General features: G+C 40.0%; 1 protein-coding gene across 25 annotated transcripts in view; it reads right to left on the bottom strand.

Annotated features, from left to right (window-relative positions):
* NRXN3 (neurexin 3) overlaps positions 1–23,779 on the bottom strand; it is a 1,626,608-nt gene that overhangs the window by 1,182,468 nt on the left and 420,361 nt on the right. For 12 of the 25 annotated variants that reach the window (XM_042468184.1, XM_042468325.1, XM_042468193.1 and 9 more), the window contains 3 exons: positions 18,058–18,359; positions 7,285–7,329; positions 5,219–5,380 (listed from right to left, as the gene is read on the bottom strand). In XM_042468184.1, coding sequence (XP_042324118.1) covers positions 5,219–5,380; positions 7,285–7,329; positions 18,058–18,359 — 509 coding nt within the window. The remainder of the gene's footprint in view (positions 1–5,218; positions 5,381–7,284; positions 7,330–18,057; positions 18,360–23,779) is intronic. The other 13 variants (XM_042468240.1, XM_042468285.1, XM_042468381.1 and 10 more) reach the window with 2 other exon arrangements.

The following is a 23,779-nucleotide window of genomic DNA, read 5'->3' as shown; positions in this document are numbered from 1 at the left end:
AATGGGGCGCGGGGTTATCAGTACGCTGATGACACCCAAATAATCTTCTCTATGTCTCCGACTGATGCAGTGACTGAGGATGGCGTCTCTCCTCTCTGGAGTCGGTAATGGGCTGGATGAGAGAAAACCGACTCAGTCTGAATCCAGAGAAAACGGAGGTACACATGATAGGTTCTCCTGGTCCAGGGATGGCGGTGGTTCCACCTGTCCTGAACGGGGTCACGCTTCCCGTGAGGGACTCTGTACGCAGCCTGGGGGTGCTTCTTGACTTGTCGCTTCACCTTACATCTCAGGTGGATGTGACAGTCAGGAGCACCTGTTATCAGCTTCGGCTGATACGCCAGCTGCATCCCTACCTGGGCCAGGGGGACCTTGAAACGGTAGGACATGCTCTGGTAACCTCTTGATTGGATTTCTGCAATGCGCTCTACATGGGGCAACCCTTGTACCAAACCCGGAAGCTACAATTGGTACAAAACATGGCAGCCAGACTGGTCACTGGCATATCCAGGGCCAGCCATATAACACCTGTGCTTAAAGATCTGCACTGGCTGCCTATTCGCTTCCGGGCGCAATACAAGGTGTTGGTTATGACCTATAAAGCCCTAAATGGCTTGGGCCCAGGATACCTAGAGGACCGCCTCTCCCCATACAATCCGCCCCGCACACTCAGAACTTCTGGGCAGCAACTACTGAGGGTCCCTGGGGCAAGATTGGCCTCCACAGTCAGGAGGATCTTCACCATCTCGGCCCCGACCCTCTGGAATTCGCTGCCCGGAGAGCTCCACTCAGCCACCTCCCTAACCCACTTCAAGAAGGGATTAAAAACCTTCTTGTTTAAGATCGTATTCCCAGACACAGGCTCCAGTTAGTCTTCCCCTCCTCCAACAGCAGTGGTCATGCTGGCCAGAACTGGTTTTAACTGTAATTTTAAATTGTAATTTGTTGTGACTTGATTATATGGTATTGTATTGTTTTGATGGATGCTGTTCACCGCCCTGATTGAAAGAAGGGTGGTATACAAATAAAATAATAATAATAATAATAATAATAATAATAATAATAATAATTATTATTATTATTATTTATCCCAGAAGAATGATGGGTCCTGATGGAGCTTCCTGTCACCTCAGCAGGGAATTCTGTTCAAAGTCTGGCCAACCTTTGGAATGGAGAAATGGCCAGGGCAGTGGGCACAATTGCTCCTGAGCATCCCCTCTAAGGGAATGGAGCCAAACAAGCACCCTGATTCTTCAGGGAGTTGGTGGTGGTGAAGTGAGTGAGACAGAGATTAGAGCAATGTTGGTAGAAGACTCAAAGCAAATCTAACCTAACATGGGCCAGAGCCTATTTGAAACCTTACTCCATGGCAGTGTCAGTAGCAATGAAATTGCATCTGAAGGGAGCCATCCAGCCAAGCTGTTCCAAGTTGTCAGGGGTCTCTTAAGTACACTCAAGTAGAAAATGCAGATCATTTGGCAACCTGTTGTGAAGAATGTGCATGGCACTTTGAAGATCAAGTTGCTCAGATCCACTCCAATTTGGATGCTGTACTTGATACAGTGCCAATGGATTTGTAACCTTGTTGCCTGTTTGTCTAGTGTTAATGGATACTTTTCAATTTGTACAGTCTGATGATGAGGGCAGGATCTTTGGAGAAGTGAGGGCCACATGTGTGTTAGACTGTTGGCTTATCAAACAGGTGAGAGGGGGGCTGACTGAGTGAGTAAAAGGGGTAAATGCTTCCCTACAAGGCAGAATTCCAGCTTGCCTAAAGGAGGCAGTTGTGAGGTCTTTATTGAAAAAGCTATCCCTGTATTCCACTATAATGGATAATTATCGGCCAATGTCCAACCTACCATTTTTTGGACAAAGTATTAGAACATGTGGTGGCTTCTCAACTCTAGGGATTTCTGGGTGAAACAGATTATCTAGAACAACCAGTGGCCTTACTCTCATAGTAATATCCCAAAAGACAGTCTCTCCTGTTTCCTTGTACATAAACAGGATGGAAAATTTGAACAGCTCATTTCAATGCTTTCTAACTGTCGTGTTTCATTTCTTTGCATTCCATTCTACTAATGTCTTGTTCATTTCCTACTCACAACATGTATGTGAATTAGGGATATCTTATTTGACTGTTAACTGCTGCTGAATCTTCACTTTGTCCAAGTAAAAAAAGACCTGACTCTGAACACAGGAATGGCTGCATATTATTCTATGATCTCAGATGCCTACACATTAAGGACATCTAAAAAGTCTGCACCCATGGACATTATCCCTTCTCTTCCTTTCCTTGATTTTATTTATTCAGCATATTTATACAAATTGTTCATTTGACAGTTCCCTGCGCTCAGGCTTACACATAAGGAAAAGGGAATGACAGTGGGAGAAGGGATTAAATAGATCTACAGATAGTGACTCTTATTCTCTCCCTCAGAGGCTACAGCAGTGGTAGTTGGGATGGGGGCAGGGCCTGTCATCAACCACTGGGCCCTAGGCACAATAGAGTTATGCCTACTTACTCTTCCCATGTCCATAACTGGCTTCAGCTTTCCATTTCCCCCCAAATATGCACATGCATGAGCATGTGTTTTTAAAAGCAGGTATTTTCCCATTGACTAAAGTTTTTTTACAAAATATTATAGTGTATGCACCTGCTATGTGCACTTTTCAAATTTTCACAGCTATCTATTCATATGAGAACTCTGGAGAGAGAAAACTGCATATGTCCCACAGAGGAAATGTGATCCTTGATTTCCCATTGAATCTAAGCTAAAACCAGATACTGGTCCTAGGGCCTCAAGGTGACACCTATTATGGATAAGTGGCTGTATTGATCAGTGGGTCCATTGTAGTAAGCCTGAACAATATACTTAAACTGAACAGTCAGGCTCATTTATAGAAAATAAAACACGTAAAAAAATTGAGTGTGTAACAAATACGTTAAACAGGAAATTCTTGAATTCTTTCCTCATGCAAAGATCCTAAAACTCTATTCTGATAATTCCTCTGACTCAGACTGTGATCGCTGGCTAGTTTCTATCTGAGTCTTGTGCATGTGTGTGTGTATGTGGAGGTGTTCTAGTGTCAGGCCAAATCTTTGTTTAATTCTCTGCAGATTATTCAGATCCATAGTCCTTCATTTCTTCCAGTCTCATCTCTCCATAAATTTCTGCCAGACCTCCTCAGATTTGAAATGGTAAATCTTTCACTCCTGTTTCAGCACATGATTTTTCAAAATTAGTGAAAAATGAATCCGTGCTGACTCCTTTATAATATTTAGCAAACCTGCTCACATCAGGTCAAGGAAACCATTAGGTGTCAAAAAAAATTTGTGGGTTTTTCGGGCTATGTGGCCATGTTCTAGAAGAGTTTATTCCTGACGTTTCACCAGCATCTGTGGCTGGCATGTTCAGAAGATGCCAGCCACAGATGCTGGCGAAACATCAGGAATAAACTCTTCTAGAACATGACCACATAGCTCAAAAAACCCACAGAAACTATGGATGCTGGCCATGATAGCCTTCGACTTCACATTAGGAGTCAAATTTGCTGTCAGTTCCATATCCTTCAATACCATGTTATACATCTCTAACTCACAAGGCCTCTCTCTCCCTTTCTTAGTTTCATCGCTTTCTCAGTTCTTGTTCCCTTAACCCTCTCTCATGTTCAAGCCTAGCCATTTCAATTATTTATTTTATTTTCCATATTTCCCCACTACCAATTGTGGCTGTATCTACATTGTCCATTCCTCATCTCACTCACTTCTTCCACTTCTGGAACAGGGCTTTGTCCTGCAGCCATTCTCACACTTTTGGGATCCATATCAGCATTTCTTTATGTTTACCAACAACCTTTGCCTCAGGAAATACGGTCACCCCTTCATTTTCACGCACTTGAGATCCGTGGTTTTGATTATTTGTGGAGGGGCGACCTCCATTAAAGTTAATGGTGCATGCAGCCATTCAGGTTTATGGGGCTTGAATATCTGCGGAATTCCAAATTCGTGGGGGTGGGTGGGTTCCAAAATGGAAGCCCCGTGAATTTGGAGGGAGGACTGTCCTTTTGTTTTGTTCCAAATAACTTCTTTTTAACTTTATTTATGCTTGTTTTATGGTTACTTTGGTGATTCCTTAGTTTCTCCCTAACTTTTTACTTCAAAAATTACACTTTCCCCAATTGTTTATAGCACCCCTTCTCCAGGTAGTTCACCTCTACTTTTTTCACCTCACTTCCACTCCACACACCGCTTCTAGGAAAGCTCTGCAAACTCTCCACTCAAGACCTCTTCTTGGCTTTCTCCTAACTAAAAAGGTCTACTCACAATACCCCATTGCTAGCACAAAAATATGTTATAAAAACCCACTCCAAGTTATTCCTGCCTTCACAACATTCCTTGTCTTCACGCTCTCACATCTCTATTGCAGATCATTTGAATTTTTAAGTGTGGTTTTGAACAAACATAAGGTGCAAGTGAGACCTACAACCAGATCTTGGAAATGCAATTACAAAATACCACACCTTAGCATTAGTGCTTCCTTTTTACTGAAAAACAATTTGTACCTTGTTATTTGTTGCTGACATTCTACTCTTAATGCTATTTTAAAATGTTTTGAATCACCTAAAAATACAAAAATGCCCCCCACACAACAAAATCACACCCTCAAAACCATTTTGACTTAATGAATAAATGTTATTCATTACACAACCCTTCTTCATCATGTTAATAGTTATGTTATTTTTCCAGGTATCACCTTTGTTCCTTATTACCCATACTTTGTTTGTTCTTATACATTATGTCTGATCTCTGCCTGCCACAAAATGTTTCAACCCTTTCAGGGTTCTACCAGCCAGGTTCAATCATCAACCCTTTCTCATGATCCAGCAATGTAGCCCCGCTTCCTCCTATTAACCAGCACAATAACCAGTAAATATTCCATGTTCAGTTAGCATGTACAATTGTTGCTGAGCTTTTGGGGTGAGTTCTTCTCCTCTTAGGTTTTTCATCCCTCCCAAAGTGATTTTTTTTAATACTCCAGCATTCATTGGTGTTGCTTCAAACCCGCTGATAGGTCTTTCATGTGCAGACAGTTCAGTTTTAGCTAGATATTGACAATGGGTCTGCTATTGTTTTGATCAATACTCTGCAAGGGAAAGGAAGAATGGGGTGGGGTCAATATCAAGCCATACAATGCTTCTATTTTAAAACATTTACCTCTTTGAGGCAGCCCATGAAGTTATTGCTGATTGGAGAGCCAGGTAAATCAGCTGTGCTGGGGCTCCCCCCCACGTAGAAGAAGTCATCTGAACCTAGCATGGTATAGTCCTCTTGTGTGTAGCCTGTGGTGGTGAGGATTCCATCTACAGAGATTGTCACCTGTTTCAAGGACACAATGGACAAAACAAAAAAAAGGAAAAAAAGAAAAACAAAATTCCCAGCAATGACCTTACAGTTCTTAAAAAAGCAAATCATCTCCCCTACTTTATATGCAACTTTTGGCACAAGTGTTGCTGAACTTTGCTTATTCAGTGTAGCTCAGTTCCATTTTCTGGTCTGCCTTTTTCATTTTCGCCCCTTCACTTCAGTTCCTAAATCACTTGCTTTCTTAGTTTAATACTGCTAAAGCCAAGGAGAACTATTCTACCTGTCACAATGGTTTCCATGTAATCAGGCCAGAAAATGGAGCTGTTCTTGGAAGAGAGAGCTTATCTGAGCTGATTTTATGATCAATTAGTTGTTATTGGCAGTGAATATTGTTAGTTACAACCGTTAGTAAAGACACTAATGAAGACGAAGTTGATATATTTGATTTTGCTTCTTTTTTTCTTTTTTTTTCTTTTTTGCTCACGGCACACTGACGGTCATGCATTCAGGGTAGGGGGGACGGGAGGGGTCTCACTTCCAATACATTATGGATGAGCATGCTATGTACCTACAGAGACACACACCCACCACCCAGCACCGCAAACTAAATAGGAAAAAAAGGAGGAAGTAAAAATAAAATAAAATTTTATATATATATATATATATATATATATATATATATATATTCTATCATAATCAATAATATAAAAAGTAAAGAAAATATCAACCACATTCTAGCAAGTGTGAGGGACAGAAGATGAGAGTTTGCAAGAAAGAAGGAAAAAATGGCAAGCGTGCACAGACACCATACTTTGACACGCTCATGCCAGTGATACTCAGAGCCCAGAAGAACAGAATGAAAGTTTTTAAGGTGGAAAGAGAGGAAAAGATTGAGAGAAGAAGAGAGAAAAACAGAGAGAGAAAAAGACCAATTTTTCACACTTGCATGCAGTCATCAAAAATCAAATCAAAACAAATGGTAAACCAAAAGCAAAAGGGGGGGGAAAGCCAAAACCTTAAAAGAAAATTTAAAAAGAAAAAAAAATATCCAAACCCCATTAACACATGAAGGGTGAAGGGAGACGGAAGGGGAGTAGAGGGAAAGTAGGTAGTGAAAATGATGTGCAGTTGGTTTAAAGCTGGTATTAGTGGCTTGGAGAAGAGATGGGAGGAAAGAGAGTGAGACTTATAGTGTGGGAGAGGGGCGTTTTGGGAGAAAAGGTAGGGTTTAACCAGATGTAGACATGCCATGCAGTATATGTACTGAAACAAACAACCGGCTGAGCTCCTTTTGGCCATGGTAGGTGGAGGTCAGAGAGAGTGATAAAGAGAGAGAGAGAGTATGTGGGAAGCTAGTAGGAGGAAGAGGTCAGAATGAAATGGGGAAGAAGAGGAAAGCTCTGGCCAGTTTTGCCTACAACAGCCGTTGCCACAACAAAAGGATGAGGAGGGGAAAGACTGGCCTCACCACAACAAACTATAAGCCCTGACATGGTTGTTGAGCTAAAAACCTTCAGAGAATCCAAAGAAATGGAGAGGCAAAAAGAGAGAGCATGAAAGAAAGAAAATCAGAAGGAAAGAGGGAGGAGATTTTGTAAAGTACTGGGGGAAAATTATTTTTAAGGGGAAGAAATAATAGGTAACGTGGAGAAGCCAATGGAGGAGATGATGAAGCCCCATTTCCAGAACTGTTGTATTTGTTTGTTTGCTTCTTGGGTTTATTTCTCAAATAATTTCTTTTTTATAAAAATGGAAAATAAAGAGGAAGAAAAGGTGTTTCCAGCAAAATCAAAAGAAAAATCGAAAGGGGGAAGGTAAGTATAAAAAGGAGAGGAAAACAGGGTGGGGGGATGGAGAGGTAAAGGTAGGTAACACACGGCAAACCCAAAAAAAGAGACAATAAGAATGATATCTACCAGACAATGTAGTTTGTTTACCATAGCGTGTCCAATGCCTGAGTGCTTTGCGGAAAAGGGGGAAGAAAGGAAATTAAAAAATTGTGAACAGAACGATTGTTAATTAAAATAACTAAAAGCAAAGATGAGTCGTTAGGGTGTTAGTACATTAGTTGGTTAGTAAAATGACACATTGCATGAATGGTCTAGTGTTAGTCTTTCAAAAAAAGGCGTGGGGCGCCCGACACACACAGAGTGAGAAAGAGGACAATATGAGCAGGACTGTCTGGGAAACCATGCCATATAGATTGTTAGGAGGAAGGGAGCTGCCTGCCCTTCCCATTCTCCTGGTACTAATTCCTGCCCCCACCTTGAGAAAATTTAGTTTCCCCCCCCAAAAAAAAAATCCATGGATTTAAAGAATATAAACAATACTTACTTTCCAAAGTCCCGTCAAAACGTGAAATTCCCATTGCTACCGCTCCATCCCACATAGCGAATATATATACCATCATGAGATATATCAAACATATTCCATCCCACTGACCCACTCAACACTGTCTACTTTTAGTTATTCCAATAATTGCTACCCTCAGGTGCTCCTTAGTTATTCTAACCAACCAAGTATATCTCTTGGGTGCAGGCTGTTCCTTGATGATTCCCTGGGGATGTCCTTCCATTCCCCCAGTTTCCAGATTTCTCTTTAAAGCAGTTTGATTGTTGGCTCTCAGGAAACACATGCAGAATATGAGAGGCTGTACTAACAGAGACAACGTGTAGCTCACCTGTGATACTGAGGAAGACAGGGAGAAGGTTGCCTAACCATGGAAGGCATGATGATTTCCTGCATCAGGTATTTTGGAGTAAGGGGAGGAGAGGTGATAGAATTTAACATATGGGGAAGGGTGCCTGTATTGTTCATTGATAGGGTGGCAGAACTGATTCCCAGAGCCTAAGCCTGTACAGGGATGTTATTCCTTAAGGGAAAAAGAGGCATGCACACTTTGGATCCTTGATATATATATATATATATATATATATATATATATATATATATAGGCCCATTAATTGCCTCTGGTATAGATATTTGTTAATATGGTAATCTCTTATGGTAGTTTTTGTGTTTTGAACAGAATAAAACATTGGCATGGAACTGGCAAATTTTTCACATTCCAGTGTTCCTTGTAATAATTTAATTAGAGAATGAACTAATTTGACTGGCATGATCTAGAGCAGCAGTTCCCAACCTGTGCTCCAAGAAGCCCCTAGCGGTCCGCATGCATTTCCCAGATGCTCCATGGCCACTCCAGGAAAATGAAAGAAATAAAAATTGAATGAAATTAAAGAATAGGAAACAAAAACTAACACTACTTCTAAACACCATGAACCTGTAAGACATCAGTAGGTCTCTTAGGGGCACCACCATAGAACTGATTCTAAAAAGGGCTCTTTGAGACAAAAAGGTTGGGAGCCCCTAATCTAGAGATTCTTCTGCTTCTTATTCCACTGTCAGGTTTCAAAGAAAGGTTAAACATAATGGTTCAGGAATTGTTTCCCAAGATGGGGAATCCTACAATACTTTGATCAGTATAGCTGGCTCACTGAGGACTTTATCATATGGGGAAAAGCAGGGGTTTAAACTGTCATTACCCCATGAAAATCATGCGATCGTGCTGAAGATTTTAACATGACATCACAATTAAAGAGGACTTATCCCAGCAACAATCAGGTAATAATCAGCAACAAATCATTCATGGGGAAATCCTATGAATGATTTGTTGCTGGTTATTACTGGAATAAGTCCTCTAATCATAATATGTGTGAAAATCTTCCCATGACTGAGCGACTTTCTTGGGAAAATGACAGTTTAAACAATCCCCCTCCCCCAATTTTCCCCTGTGTGATAAACTCATGAGTCTTCCAAACCCTGTGATTTTGTAATGCTGGAAGCAGGTGAGAATTCTGCTGAAAGCTCTGAAGGTGACATGAGAGAGAGATCATTGCTCATGGTATGTACAGTCTCACCATTGTCTTTGGAAAACAGGCTTTACAGTTTTTCAAAAGCATGTCAAACTTGTACAGCTTGAGGTAACAGTGGATGAGGAGAAAATCTGTCATTTATCTCTATCTAGAAACCCAACCAATGAAAATTCTAGGGTTTGTACACTCATTAGAAAGCTGACACCCACATGGTTTTAAATTGAGGTGTAGAAAAGTATTGCTTTCATGAAGTGAATATTTCTTGGGACCAAACCAGTAGGCCAGATGATGTTGGGGGGTACCCTAAGCTCCACCCCTCCTGTTATGTCATATTTTCCAAACCCTCCTGCAACAGCCAGGTCACTATTTCTATGCAGAGAGAAACACCAACCTCTATGTCTATTTCTGCACAGAGAATGCCCATAATATTCCTGGCATAAGTTTAAAATAGCAGAGGAAATCAAATCAGAGCTAGGGGGAAATCCAATCTTCTCTCCATCAAAGATAACATCAAGATTTCCCCCTTAGGAATAAGAGCAGGTTGAGATGGGATGAAATGTCACTGCTATCTCTGATTTCAGACCAGAAGTAACACTGAGATTTTCCCCTATCCTGCTCATCTTCTTCACTGGGAATGCAATCAGGGCACAAAGTGGGGGACCTACTCTTTGTTATGATAAATGGGAAATGACAGTGGAGTTCTCCCATACCTTGCTAATGTTCCTTATTGGAAGGTGAGCAGCAAGTGGGGAAATATCTTCATCTCCGTGGAGGTGGAGTTTCATGGGGGAAGGACGTCATCCAGACTCTGGGTGAACTAGATCCAGATCCTTCATGGGCCACCTTATGCCTACAACCTGCCTGAAGATTGCCTTCCCCTGTTTTAAACCATTGTGGTGTGATTTAATAGGCAGCATCTCTCATCTCACTTACCAACTTTTATTGATTTTATTGATATTTTATTTGCCTTGTATAACTGTTTAAATATAGGTTTGTTGGGAGGTTTCATTAGCTGTTCTATTGTATTTTCTTTTGCTTTAATATATTTTATTATACTTTATCCTTACTATTGCAGTTAGCTGCCTTGAGCATCATTTGATGGAAAGGCATGATACAAACTTATTGTCAGCATCTATTTTCAGTCAGTATTTGGCAGACCCTATTCCATGTGCTGATTTCCTTTGCTCTCATTTTTGATGAAAGAAATTAATACTTTGAGAATCCTCTAGTCACATCTGCAGGGCATGTCACAAGTATTCCTATTCTTTACTTGATGAGGGGAAAGGTATAGCAGAAGAAATGGACTGCCAGAGATTATGAAGAGTTATTGTAAGGGCTGAAACATGAGCCAATTTTTGTATTTTCTGATTTTGATGTATTTCTATGGACAGGGAAAGAACAATCCTACTAATAACACTCATCTGAAAGTGCTGGTGAAAGATATCAAAAATCCCATTGCTACCTGGAAAAGCTTACTAAAACATAGTTATTTAAATAACAACTATCCAACAAACACTACAGTGACTGCTTAAGAAAAAAAGTAACTGAGGGCTTAAGCAGGTGTCTATGAAGGAGCGGCTTCTTGATGCTCCTGCCCCAATTGCACCAGGACTGCATCAAACATATGACCTGCTTCCAAAGTCAGCTGCTAAAATGTCAGTGCATAAAAGGTCCAGCTCTTGCCACCTCAGTGCAGCCTTGGAGTGGCTTTTGTCCACTTTGGGGGGTGCATCATCTAAACGCCATGCCCCCATCATGACTGCTTTATTTGGTCCATGCATTTTGGTCCTGTGTTAACTTTAGGGGCGAATCAGAAGGGCATCTAGGGGCAGCCTTTGGCCACGTCAACCATGATTGGCCCCCAGTCAGCCCAATCATGACACACAATCCACCTGGGACCACAGCAACCAGATGACCTGCTTCCGAAGTGGGCCACTGTCTGGTCCAAAATGAGCCACCACCATGAGTGGTGTTGTGCTACTCCTTTTGCCAGAGGCTTTGGCCCACCCTAGGGGGCCTCAGAACAGATGCTAGCATCTACACGCCACACCCCCAAAGTTGCTCTATTTAACACGTCTGTTTCTGGCCTATAAGCAAAACTATGCCTGCAATAGTATCACATGATGGGGCTTTTATTGGCTGTACCATTTCAGGATGCAGATGCAAGAATTACATGTTCAAATGTTTACTAGGGATGTACATTCTGGCTTGATTCATCATTGTAAATGAGAACATTGCAGTTTTGGGGGTTAATGTGGGATATGAATAAAGTTTATTTATAATCCCCCCCCCCCCCTCAGGCAAACAAGACTTGTGTTATGTGCTGGATATTTATGTTTCAGGTCTTTAATAGTTTATGTTTTTAAGTGATTTTATATTTTGATAGTTTTGTTATCTTTTAAACTTTTTATGCTATGGATTTTTAACTGTGTTTGTCTTAACTGTTGTAAGCCAGCATGAGTCCCAAAGTGGGAAAAGGCGGGATATAAGTATATTAGAACAGCAACAGCAATTCCTCTTATAAGTTTCATCACATTGGAAATTTATACATTTTTGTGACTGGTATTTATATATTTATGTGTAATGCCTGAAAAAAATGACAATCTCTTTGTAGTAAAAGTACTAGCACTGGATGGGTTGTATATGTCATTGTAATTAGTGTGTTGCGCTTGTGCTTACTCTGTGGGTGGACATATGCCTATGTGTGCACAGCTAGGGCCCATACAGACAAGCCAAAATAAAGCTGCTTCAGGTCACTTTGAAAGTATGCTGTTTTAATGATGTCTGCATCCTAAGAGGCCAGAAGCTGTGCCAAAGCTATGCTGCACTGCTTAGGATTGGAGTGTGCCTTTGGCGTGGCTTCCAGCCTCTTAGGACACATGAATCATTAAAACAGCATATTTCCAAAGTGACCTGATGCAGCTTTATTTTGGCCTGTCTGTATGGGGCCTTTGCTTATAAAAAGGGGGGGAAAGCACTAGTGTTGTACAGGGGAAGAAATTTTGCATAAAATGGGGGAAGATGGTGTCTCAACCTCAAAGTGTAGATTTAACAGAGATTCTTCAAGATGCTTCTCATGGTGACCAGTATCTTGACAATAGCAAGATTTTTCAGTTTCCTAATTGGTTTACAAACAAAAAAAAATTCCCTGTAGAGAGATCAAAAGCAGAGTTTTCATTGTGCTAGGAACTTTTCCAGCATGCAAAAGCATTGATCTCATACCTGAAATCTGAAGTGGTACAGTCTAGTAAGTGCTATTTCATGTTATTCTGGAATGTATATATACTGCCTATATATGTTGTTGTTGTTGTGTCCCTTCAGGTCATTTCCGACTTATGACATCTTCAAGGCAAACCTAGTGTGTGATTTCCTTGGCAATATTTTTATCTTTACTTTGTATTTTAAAAAAATTATCTTTATTTTTAAAAATTGGAAGAAAATGTATTTATTTTTGAAAAAACTTGTTGTCCACTGAAAACCCAAACCCCTGTTGGCCTGTATCTCTGCACTTTGCACAAAGATCTCTGACATGCCAGGAAGATTACATTTCCTTTGGACACTGTCTGTCACTGAAGACTGATTCTCACCTATTCCCAGAAAAATGATATACTTCACTAAACAAAATGATCAATGAAGCAGAGAAAGAATTTCAGAACGTAGCCGTTCTGAAAATGTCAAAAAATGAATAAATGAAGTTATATTTTAAAATTCTATTTTAAATAGCTGACAGTCATTTGCTGTCATTGATGAGAATATTTGAATGAAATGAGATCATTAGCCCATCTGCTGAAAGAGGAATGAAACACTGCTTTCAGTTGCAACCTTGCAATCCTGTGTCACTTTGAGCAGAATTTAGTGCGACACCATGCCATCGTTCTGCTTACACACAGATACACCAGATTTGCTGAAATGAAAAATGTGCAGCCTGGAATTGAGATGGGGGGAAAGTAGTATCTTTTCAAGTGCAGCATTCTTTAGTAAGTGAAAATATCACCCATGTGCAGGAAGACAAATTAATCCTGCACTGTGTGAAATTAAATGAGAGAATATGGTATGGAAAAACTGAAAAGTGGTTTCAGAAGTATTTATTTAAATATATAGCAGGAAAATGATGTATTAGAAGCAAAATTATTCTGGAGATCAGCATAGCCACTGATTCTCCAAGATGTAAGATGAACTGTTCTGGATGATGGAGATATTTTTTTTAAAAAAAAATCCTGTCTGTCTTTGTGAAGTAATGTATCAGAGAAGGGGTCTGAGTGTCCTGGACTGCAGCCAGCACACACAAACATATGCCGATAAGGATGGCTCAACAAGTTAATTAGCTATGCAGCTGGAAATAGTCCACAAACCTTGCAGGGAGAGAGAGAAAGAGCAAACCGAAAGCCAAAGCCAAAGTCAGGATAACAGGGATCACGATAGTCAGTCCAGTCCAGGGTCAGGTCAGCCAGAGGGTAGCAACAGTCCGTTCCGAAGAGTCAAGGCAACAAGGAGTCAAGATACAGGGAGCCAGTGCAGGCAGCAATCACACCAAAGGATCATGCAATAAACTCTGGCACTGAGTTAGCATCTCACAGGTGGTTAAGTAGGAGATGCCAGCTGAGGCTTGTTTGCCAATTGTCTCTCAGCAAGCCTCCTGGACCTGCGTCTGCCAGCACTTTCAGCCCTGCGCTGCCTAAAGGAAGGAACCTCCAAGTCTGGTTCCTCCCCAGAGTCACCACTAGACTGCTGTACCACCAGAGGAATCCCACCAGCACTAGGACCTGGCTGAGCCTCCTCCTCTGAGGCTGGGAGATCAGGGCTGGCTTCTGGCAGAGCAGGATTAACACCTGGTGTAGCCTCAATTACCTCTTGCACTGGAGCAGGATTAGCACCTGGTGTAGCCTCAATTACCTCTTGCACTGGAGGAACCCCATCCTCCTCCTCATCCTCCGAGACCTGCTCTTGGTTGGCCATGACATCGAGCTGGTATTTTTAGATCTAATAAATTATTGCACCCTTAAAAAGTTTCTAAATAGATATGGAAAAAAATGCTACACTAAAAACAGCAGGATTCTAGATTAGTATCATTAGAACTTAAACCTGAAATAACTATGAGAAACGACTTAGAGTGTTGAGGGTGTTTAGCCTGGAGAAGAGAAGGTTAAGCGGTGATACAGTTTGAAGGGATGTCCTATTGAGGAAGGAGCAAGCTTGTTTTCTGCTGCTTCAGAGAACAGTACAAGAAACAATGGATGCAAGCTCCAGGAAAAGAGATTCCACCTCAACATTAGGAGGAACTTCCTGACAGTAAGGGCTGTTCGACAGTGGAACAAACTCCCTCAGACTGTAGTGGCGTCTCCTTCCTTAGAGGTTTTTAAACAGAGGCTGGATGGCCATCTGTCGGGGATGCTTTGATTGAGATTTCCTGCATGGGAGGGGGTTCGACTGGATGACCCTTGTGGTCTCTTCCAACTCTATGATTCTATGCTTCTATGGCCTGTTACAGACAGCCAAAATAAAGCTGCTTCTAGTCACAGTGGTGGTATGGTGTTTCAATGATACATGCATATTAAGAGTCCAGAAGCCACACCAAAACCACGCTCCAGTGGAGCGTGGCTTTGGTGCGACTTCTGGACTCTTAGGACGCATGCATCATTGAAACACCATACCTCCACTGTGACTTGAAGCAGCTTTATTTTGGCTGTCTGTAACAGGTCTAGGATTCTTGTGGTCTCTTCCAACTTTATGGTCTTGGAATTTGTTTTGGTAGTCCTTTGAAAAAGATGAAATGCATCTACTCAGAGTATTAAGAAATGGAAACAATACATACAAGACACAATTAAAAGATATAGCCATGATGGTCTGTACAGACATCTTTTAGTGCCTTTGAGAGTAACTGAAAGAAAGAAGTTGGCAGCATGAGCTTTTGTAGATTTTGCTAATGGTACTGATAAAAAGTGTGTCTCTCTGTAAAAGTGTATGAAACACATACTATATAGAAAAATATCAAAATACTTAAACTTGGGGTGAGTGGAAAGAGGGGTAGCAGGAATCACCTTGGAAGGACATCAGATTTTGGATGAGTTCAGTACAAATGAACAAGATGGAAACATTTACACTTTCACATCATCCTTGATATTATGTGACGAAAGAAATAGAAGATAAGCTGTTCTCCTAAACACATAGGTAGTTTGTGTAATTCCCTTCCATTAGTTATAACATTGGATAATAAGGAAAAAAATAAATAAATTTATAGAAAATTCAATGTTTAAATTACTAGGTTACATGTTCAATGAATCTATCTCAATCCTAGCATCTCTCATGGTTGTAAGTATGATAAGTAGCTAATAGATTGGGGAATTAATTTTATTCCTATTTGCTTAGACATATGCTGTTTTTGTTCCATAGCTGAAGTCTTTTAGAGATATGGCCTACCCAGGAAACCAGTCACTGCATTCAGTATGGACATTCTTTAAAGTCTAGATACTCTAGAATTTTCTGTGGGTTTTCTAGGCTATGTGGCTGCATTCTGGAAGAGTTTATTCCTGATGTTTGCCTGCATCTGTGGCTGGCACCTTCAGAGGGTGATGGCATGGAAGTATGTGGGGTATATATACTTGTGTGATCCTTGCTTGGGAGGAAGTAATCTCTGTGTTGGTCAGTTGCTGGATGGCAAGGCCTAAGATTAGTAGGATATGTAGGAGGATGTGTATGTGTATTTAATTAGCAATCCATTGTCTACAGCAAAACCCCCTGACCTTGGGTGGTGTTCATATGCATGAATTGATTCTTGATTTTGGTGTTCTTTGGTACTGGTAGCCAGACTTTGTTTGCTTTCAGTGTTTCTTCTTTCCTGTTGAATTTGCCCAGATGTTTGTGGATTTCAATGGCCTTCCTTGCAATCTGACATAATAGTTGCTGGCATGGTCCAGAAATTCAGTTTTCAAATAGCATTCTATGTCCAGGGTGTGTTCTGCTGTTACCAATTTTTCTGGCTGGCTCAGTCTGCAGAGTCTATCATGTTCTTTGATTTGTGTTTGAACACTGCATTTAGTGTTCCCTATGTAAACCTGCCTACAGATACTCTATTTTCCCCCTTTAAAACTAGAGTGCTTATTAATGCATTGCAAAAAGAAAAGTAAATCAGTTTTGCAGACTGTTCATTCAAAGTTATGTAGGAAACATTAATATTGCTGCAGGTAAGGTAATCATATGTGCTATATTTAGAGGACTGATTCTTTCAAGTGTATCTCAAATTATGCCAAATTTTTTTGGGTGGAAGCATCTTAGAACCTACCAATCTAACACTTCTGAAAGAAATGAGAACTGGGTTGCTGATTTTGCTTAAGGACTGCTGATACTGGAAGGCTGTGGAAACTGAACCTAATTATGCAAGGAAATGCCCATGGGGAAAAAGATTTTCCTGGGCCCCCAGCTGTGATTAGTTAATGTCCTTAGGCATGAGGATTATTATTCTCTATTAGCACAAACTTTCCCCTAAGGCAGCTTTTTTCAGCCTGTAAAGTTTCATAAAAGTGATTGGTGTTAACATTCATTTGAGCAAACAAAATAAACAGACTATATTTTGCTTACTTCAACATGTGTGGGTTGGAATGCTTGAATTTTAAAAAGTAACAACTATCAAGTATTAATTTAAAAGAATCTCAGCTTACAAGCTATTTACACAGCATTTACCAATCAATAAGTTCCCAAGTAGTTTACATATACAGTATAAAGCTCATTAGTCATACAGCACAGGGACCCAAGCGATTTGATATATTTCACCAGCTTTCAGAAGCAAGGTTATTTAAATTTATCTTACCTATTAAAAGTTCATATTTATATTTTATGAAAGAGAGAAATGTTTCGATATTTCATGGCAAGCTATCAAAGTGAATGTATCACCCGATGGAGCTGTCGGCTTAGAAAAGGAACAACTGGAATTATGAAAAGACAAAATCAAAAATTGGGGTGGGAGGAGGGGATCTTTTATGGTGGCCTTGGTTAGTAGGTCCTTTCTTTTCTGAAGTCCTCTCAGGGAAAAGTGGAACGAGACAAGAGCAGCAGCAGTGTAGACTCATAACGCAAACCAAAGTAAAGAAATAAGGACATCTGGAAGAAGTATGGTCAGTTAAATCTCAGGAGTAAAAGGTTAAAATAAGTAACATATAAAAGAAAAAAAAGAGAAAGTGGGAAGAAGGTAGAAATAGACTAGTATTGGTCAGATCCACTGGAAAGTTCTCTCACATAAGTTGTTTTGAAAAGCACTTGCTGAGATGCTATAAATTGTCAGAGATTTGCATTACGAGAACATTCAAGTGGATTGGGCCCCATACAGAATTAGAGCAATGACATCATGGAAATGGTTAAATCAATTAACAGGACATAAAGGAGAAAAAAACAGGAGCAGATAAAGTGGCTGCAGAAAATAGTCTCCATTCCTACTGTAATTAAATGCAACAAGAATATTACAGATAAGATTGAAATGTAATTAAGGAAATAATAAAAAGAGAGAAAAGGAGGGGGAAGGAGCAAAGGAAAAAGGAGATGAAAGTAAAGTTAAGTCACAAAATCATATTGTTAAATCAAATTGGGGAGGGAGGAGACAGAAAATTATTAAGTGGGAATGAAGATATTGCAGTGAGGCTAGGATACAGTAAATTAATGAGCACTTGTTTTCCTTCCAGTTACTGAACAAGGTTAGGGTACAAATTCTTTGGTACTCCCACCCAAAGCCCTATTTGTCTAAAAACTACCCCCTAACTGACCAGCTATCCCAGCTTTGATTCACTGAGAGGAGCCTTCCAAGCCTTCCCTCTCTTTCCCCATTACCTGCCGTAGGTTGCGAGTCACTTTAACGTCGTGCCACTGGTTGTCATTAAATTTGCCACTGACTGGCTCCACAATGGCTTCAAAGGCTCCGGACCCCAGATTAATGATCAACGAGACTGCGCCATCTTTTAGAGCCAAGTTGACGTAATCGGCCGACTTGCCCGTGTGCAGGATAAGCCCATTGCGCTGCCATGTCTTGAAGGAGAGAGTGATCTCATCACTGCTGCTTTGAATGGGGTTCTGGGAGAGGTCATAGCACAGGTATTCAGAGCCACGGAAGGTGGCTACGTTCTCTTCTCTTGCTACAGAAGGAAAAGGGGAAAAAAAACACAATGGGTTGGTCAGTCCTGTCAAATGTAGCAATAAAACTTTTCAAAAACTCTTCTGGCATTCTTTGGCTTCCATGGCAGCAGGTAACAGTTCTACAGCTTGCTTAGCAATACACATATAATGGGATCCCAGAAAGATATCTTTCTTCTATATAGGATGTTGCCTTTTACCAACTCATACCACTTGTTGATTTCACACAGCATTGTCTACAGACCAGATATAGGTCTCCAGAATTTGAACTACAGAAAGCAACACTTTGCCTGCTGAGCACTCATACCATCACTGACCTATACCTTTCCCCCATACGTGTGATCCAGTACAAAGCCTGGCCTAAGAATGGAATCTAGGTATTGTAACAATTAAAGCAAGAAATGTGCTAGTAGATCAGGGTGGACTTCTCTGTCCTTGATTTCTCTGCAGTTTACACAGCCCCATACTATTAGCTATGCTGCCTACAGCTGACAAAAATTGCAGACTGAAGACATCAGGAAAGTCACAGTTATTCACCCCTACAAGAGAACAAGTTTGTGGGGGTTTTGTACTCCTAAAGAACTCATTCCCGTTGGAGTAACCAATCTGGGTTGTAAAATGCTGTAGTGGGTCAGTAACATGATAAAACATGTAGATTCACTACAGTGAATCCTTGGTTAGGGAATGAATAATGAACAAAAATGTAAGGAATGTTATTCTTAATCTACTCAGACAAAACCACTAGAGAGGTAAAATGCAGTGAATTCAGATCTCCTGTGGCAGCCTATGAAACTAGCATGTGTCTTAGCATTTTTCTAGGCACAGAAACTCCTAGTTCTTTCTTGCTGAGGAATATTCATTCCTCCTTTAACCTTCTTACAAAGTGTGTAAAGGAGGAAAATTTACCATGGGTTAGTTTTATTGTGAAGTCGGCATTGACTATGGTCTAACAGATAACTTAATATGACTAATTAACTGCTTTTGACAAAATGCTCTTTAGCCACTAGGGGTTTTTAAAATTGACTAATAACTAAAAATCAATTATCTTGATGGATTCTTCCCTGGCTTTCATTCATTAGTAAAGGAGCATTAAGTCAAAGAAGGCCATGGTACATTATAGGATAAGGTTGAAAGAATGAGAATGGAACCCTAAGATATCAGAAAATCAAAGATAAGGCTGGGGAAAGCACTGTTAATAGTAGTAGTAGTAGTAGTGGAGCACCAGCCATGGTGACCAAGTGATTTATCCAATTTTGATGGATTTTGCTCATGAAGAACCCACTCATCATGAAACTAGCAACCACACAGACAGACTCCAAACTAAGTTATTTGTTGTATTTACATTCTACTGAAATCTATGAGACAAGTTCTGTATAATTTAACTTAAATCTCAACAATTTCAATGAGAACTAAAGAGAGCTAACTGAGGTCCAAAATACACAGCAGAAATAATGCAGTTTGAGACCATTTTAACTGCCCTCACCCAATGCTAGTTAATTCTGGATACTGTAGTTTTGTGAGACATTTAGCCTTCTCTGTCAGAGAGCTCTGATGCCACAATAAACTACAGTTCCCAGGATTCCCTAGCACTGATCCTGAGCAGTCAAAGCAGTCTCAAACTAGATTTTTTTTATTTTTTTTTTTATTTTTTTTGCAGTGTGGTTTGGACTTTAGTCTTTTCTACCCAAGAATTCTTTGATAATCTCATCCATGCAGAAGTCTATATATGAATTACTAAATAGTACAAAGCAGCCAAGTTTAATTTATTATTTTTTAATTTTATTTATGGTATTTATACCCCGCCCGTCAGCCCTAAAGACTCTCAGAATGGCTTATAATTATTATTATTTTTAATTAGACAGTTCCCTGCCCTCAGGCTTACAATCTAAAAAGATGCAACACAAAAGGAGAAGGAAATGGTGGTGGGGAAGGGGATTAGGTCCAGCAGTTCTTCTCTCCCTCTGAGGCCTGGACCAAGTTCTCAGAAAGAGTGGTAGCAGATATTCTCTAAACAGGAACAATACTGATGCTGTATACAGAGCTTATCCCATTAACAAATAAGATGGTTTATCTCTTCTGGCTTGAATTAAGGATCCTGGATGCCCCCAGATGTTATCATACCTAAATCACTGCCTATCTATCTGAGATGCTGCTGCCCAGATACATCCCGGGTTGAAGCCTCACTCAATCAGCCAATTTTTGAAGTCAGAAGCTCCCCGAGTTTGAAAAAGTGTTGGCTCATGAGAGAGGTTTTGACCCGGGATGCATCCGGGTAGCAGCATCCTGGCTAGATATGCAGTGATTTAGGTATGATAACATCTAGGGCCATCCCGGATCCTGAATTCAAGCTGGAAGAGGTAAGACAGATTATTTGTTAATAGGATAAGCTCCTATATTTTTGTGTGTCCATGTGTCTGTGTATGCACACACACAACTGCACACAAACTACAGGTTTCTATACATGCTTCTGTGTGTGACACTGTCAATTAGTACACCAGCCTCTATTAGGAAGTTACTGTTGTTGCTGTTTATTTTATTCATTTATATTCCCACCTTTCTCCTAATAATGGGACTCAAGAGGGGTAAAAACATTTTAAAAACAATCCATATTTTTAAAACAAAAGCTATCTTGACCAGAAGAACCACTGACAATGATTCTAAGGCACTGAGAGCCAAGGACTTAATGACTTTTTCCTCTGTGCCTAGTTGATTCTGATCCAAAGGAAGGAAATGTGTTGCAATCAAGTCAAACACATGCACCATATACCTGCAAGTAGTTCTGATGAAACAGCTAGAGTGTGAGGTCAGATGTCAAATGTAATCATTATAACTGAGCCATTTTCCCACAACCAAAGATTTGTGAAGCATTGAATATATATTTAAAGGGCTGAGAAGAGGGCAAAGTGAATGTGAGCTGAGTAAGTTATATTAATAGAACTCACAACTTCAGCCATTTTAATGGAATGTATGTGAGTTATTCAATGCAATTGCTCAAATGAATGTTGGGGTATGAATCTGAATATTAATTCAGGCAGATAATTATATCACAGATTTGTTAAATATAATCACAGAAAAAATAGTACTGAAGATACTTTAGACATGAAACCAAAGATTGTACGTTGATACATACCTATAAAGCTTTACTAGAAGCAATTAGACATACAGCCATGTAAATATGTGTAGGATTGTGCTATAAGAGCCTATCCTGTTGTTGCTAGAATTCCATCCCCAAATTTTTCAGGATCTAGAAAAATTATTGCATGGGTGATTAGATGTGAAACATTGAAAAACTGATACTTTCCCTCCTAAAGAATAGTAAATTGGGAGAATGAGTGTGAAACTAAAGTCACTGACAGGAAACAGAGAGACTGGGAAGGGGAAAGGAGGAGATAAGGGGAAACTAATGTGGCTTTTATTAAGGCATCTAGTAAAGGAGGAATAGCTTTAAGAACTTCTACCAAGAGTTTGAGATACACACGCCTACACACACACACACATGCACATTGTATATACTGGACTATAAGTCGACCTCATGTAAAAGTCAAAGGCAGATTTGGGGGCCAAAATTATGGATTTTGACATGACCTGTGGATAAGTTGAGGGTAAAACTCAGGGGCATATTACAAAGGATGTAATGGATGAAGCAAAGGAAAATGATGCCAAAGAACTTACAAAATTGTGGCAGGCATAACTGTTTGTGCTCAACCTAAAGGCTGGGTACATGGGGGGGGGGGGCACTATGGTAAATGATGATTGTGGTATGTGGGGTGGAGGCAACTAGGCATAGGAAAACACATACATGTTGAAAAGATGAAAAACAAATGGTGATACATTAGCAGTGATTATAGACTTTAATGTGACAACTTTGCCTGATTTTAACCCAGAAATATTGACAAACAAACTCAAATGTCCTATTTAAATCTGTCAAAGCCTGATTTCTTTTTGGCACTCTATTAAGGGGAAGCACCACCACCACCACCATTTTGCCACCCAGGCATTCAAAAAGGTCAGAAGTGGAATCATGGTGGAGAGAGTAGAGATGGTTGGTGCTTCTTTTAAGGTGCTTCTGGGGTGGACTAAGCTCTTAGCATTCACCACTCTACTCAGAGAAGGGGATGATGGTTCCTTTTTTGATACGAGTTAAAGTACTTACATTGAATAAGTTAAGACAGTTTTTTGGGGATCAATTTTTGACTGAAATTTCTAGACTTAATTATGAATGTATACAATGTGTTTGTATGTGTGTGTGAAATTTTCTTACAAGATTAACTGAACAACATAACTCATTCACAAATATGCAACAACAACAACAACAACAAAACATTCAGTCGGTAATTTGTAGGTGTTTATCAGACGAGCTCTTAAAGAGGTACTATTCCAGTGTGACTCCTCTAGCTGCCTCCTGTTGCATGCTGGGATTGGCAGTTTTAAGGAGGGGTATTTAGAATTCTCAGGCAGAGAAGTTCAGCTCCTTAAAACTGCCAATCCCAGCATGCAACAGGAGGCTGCTAGAGGAGTCACACTGGAATAGTAGCTCTTTAAGAGCATAGTGTGATAAACATCGTAGTCTCATAAGAACCTAAAGTAGGAAGGGCCATATCTCACTAGAGAAATGTATTTATTGGATAAGTCATGTCTCAGTTCAATAACTTTTCCAGTAAATGAGATTCTCTTCAGGCAGACTGGAAGAGTTTTGAGAATTTAGTAGGCTTGTGTTAGAATATACCAAGATATTGAACCACAGACTGCAGTTGGTTTCAAAGTTTCTGATTCTTGTGTAACCAGATTCTCTGTTCAGACAAAATGAATAGTAATATCTATTCAATCAAGAAAGCGTTAAGACTGAACCAGCCCAGGTCTTTTTTTAGTCTTAACACTTTGTTCATTTTGTCTGAACAGAAAGCCTGTTCAGAAACTGAAGGCCTATCCAGTCCAGTATGTTTACGCAATGGCCAACTGGATGCCTACAAGTTGCCTGCAATAGGATATGAATGCAAACTACCTGCTTGCATTCCCCTGTTACCATGGAGGTGAGTTGAGAAGGAAGGAGGGAGGAGGTGTACAAAGACACAGAAAGAACAGTTGTGCATATCTTGAAAGCCAAACCAGTACCAGAATTTAAGGAAAGGGAAGTGGCTTTAAAACTGAGATAAAGACTATTCTGTTCAGGGAAGTGTACCCAGACATTACTTGATTGTTATTTGATGTTTATTTTATCTGTTTTTTGTATATTTTGTTGAATGACATTGTGTTTCAATATTGTAATATATTTTATTTTCTAGCATGCACACCACTGGCAGGTCTATTTTATTTTATTTTATTCTGTGTTATTTACAGTGCCGTGTAAATGTACAATGCTTTATAAATAAAGTTAATAATAATAATAATAATAATAATAATAATAATAATAATAATAATAATA

Source organism: Sceloporus undulatus, chromosome 1, assembly GCF_019175285.1.
Source record: "Sceloporus undulatus isolate JIND9_A2432 ecotype Alabama chromosome 1, SceUnd_v1.1, whole genome shotgun sequence".
In the NCBI taxonomy this organism is placed as follows: domain Eukaryota; kingdom Metazoa; phylum Chordata; class Lepidosauria; order Squamata; family Phrynosomatidae; genus Sceloporus; species Sceloporus undulatus.
This window is presented reverse-complemented; position numbering and strand designations above follow the sequence as displayed.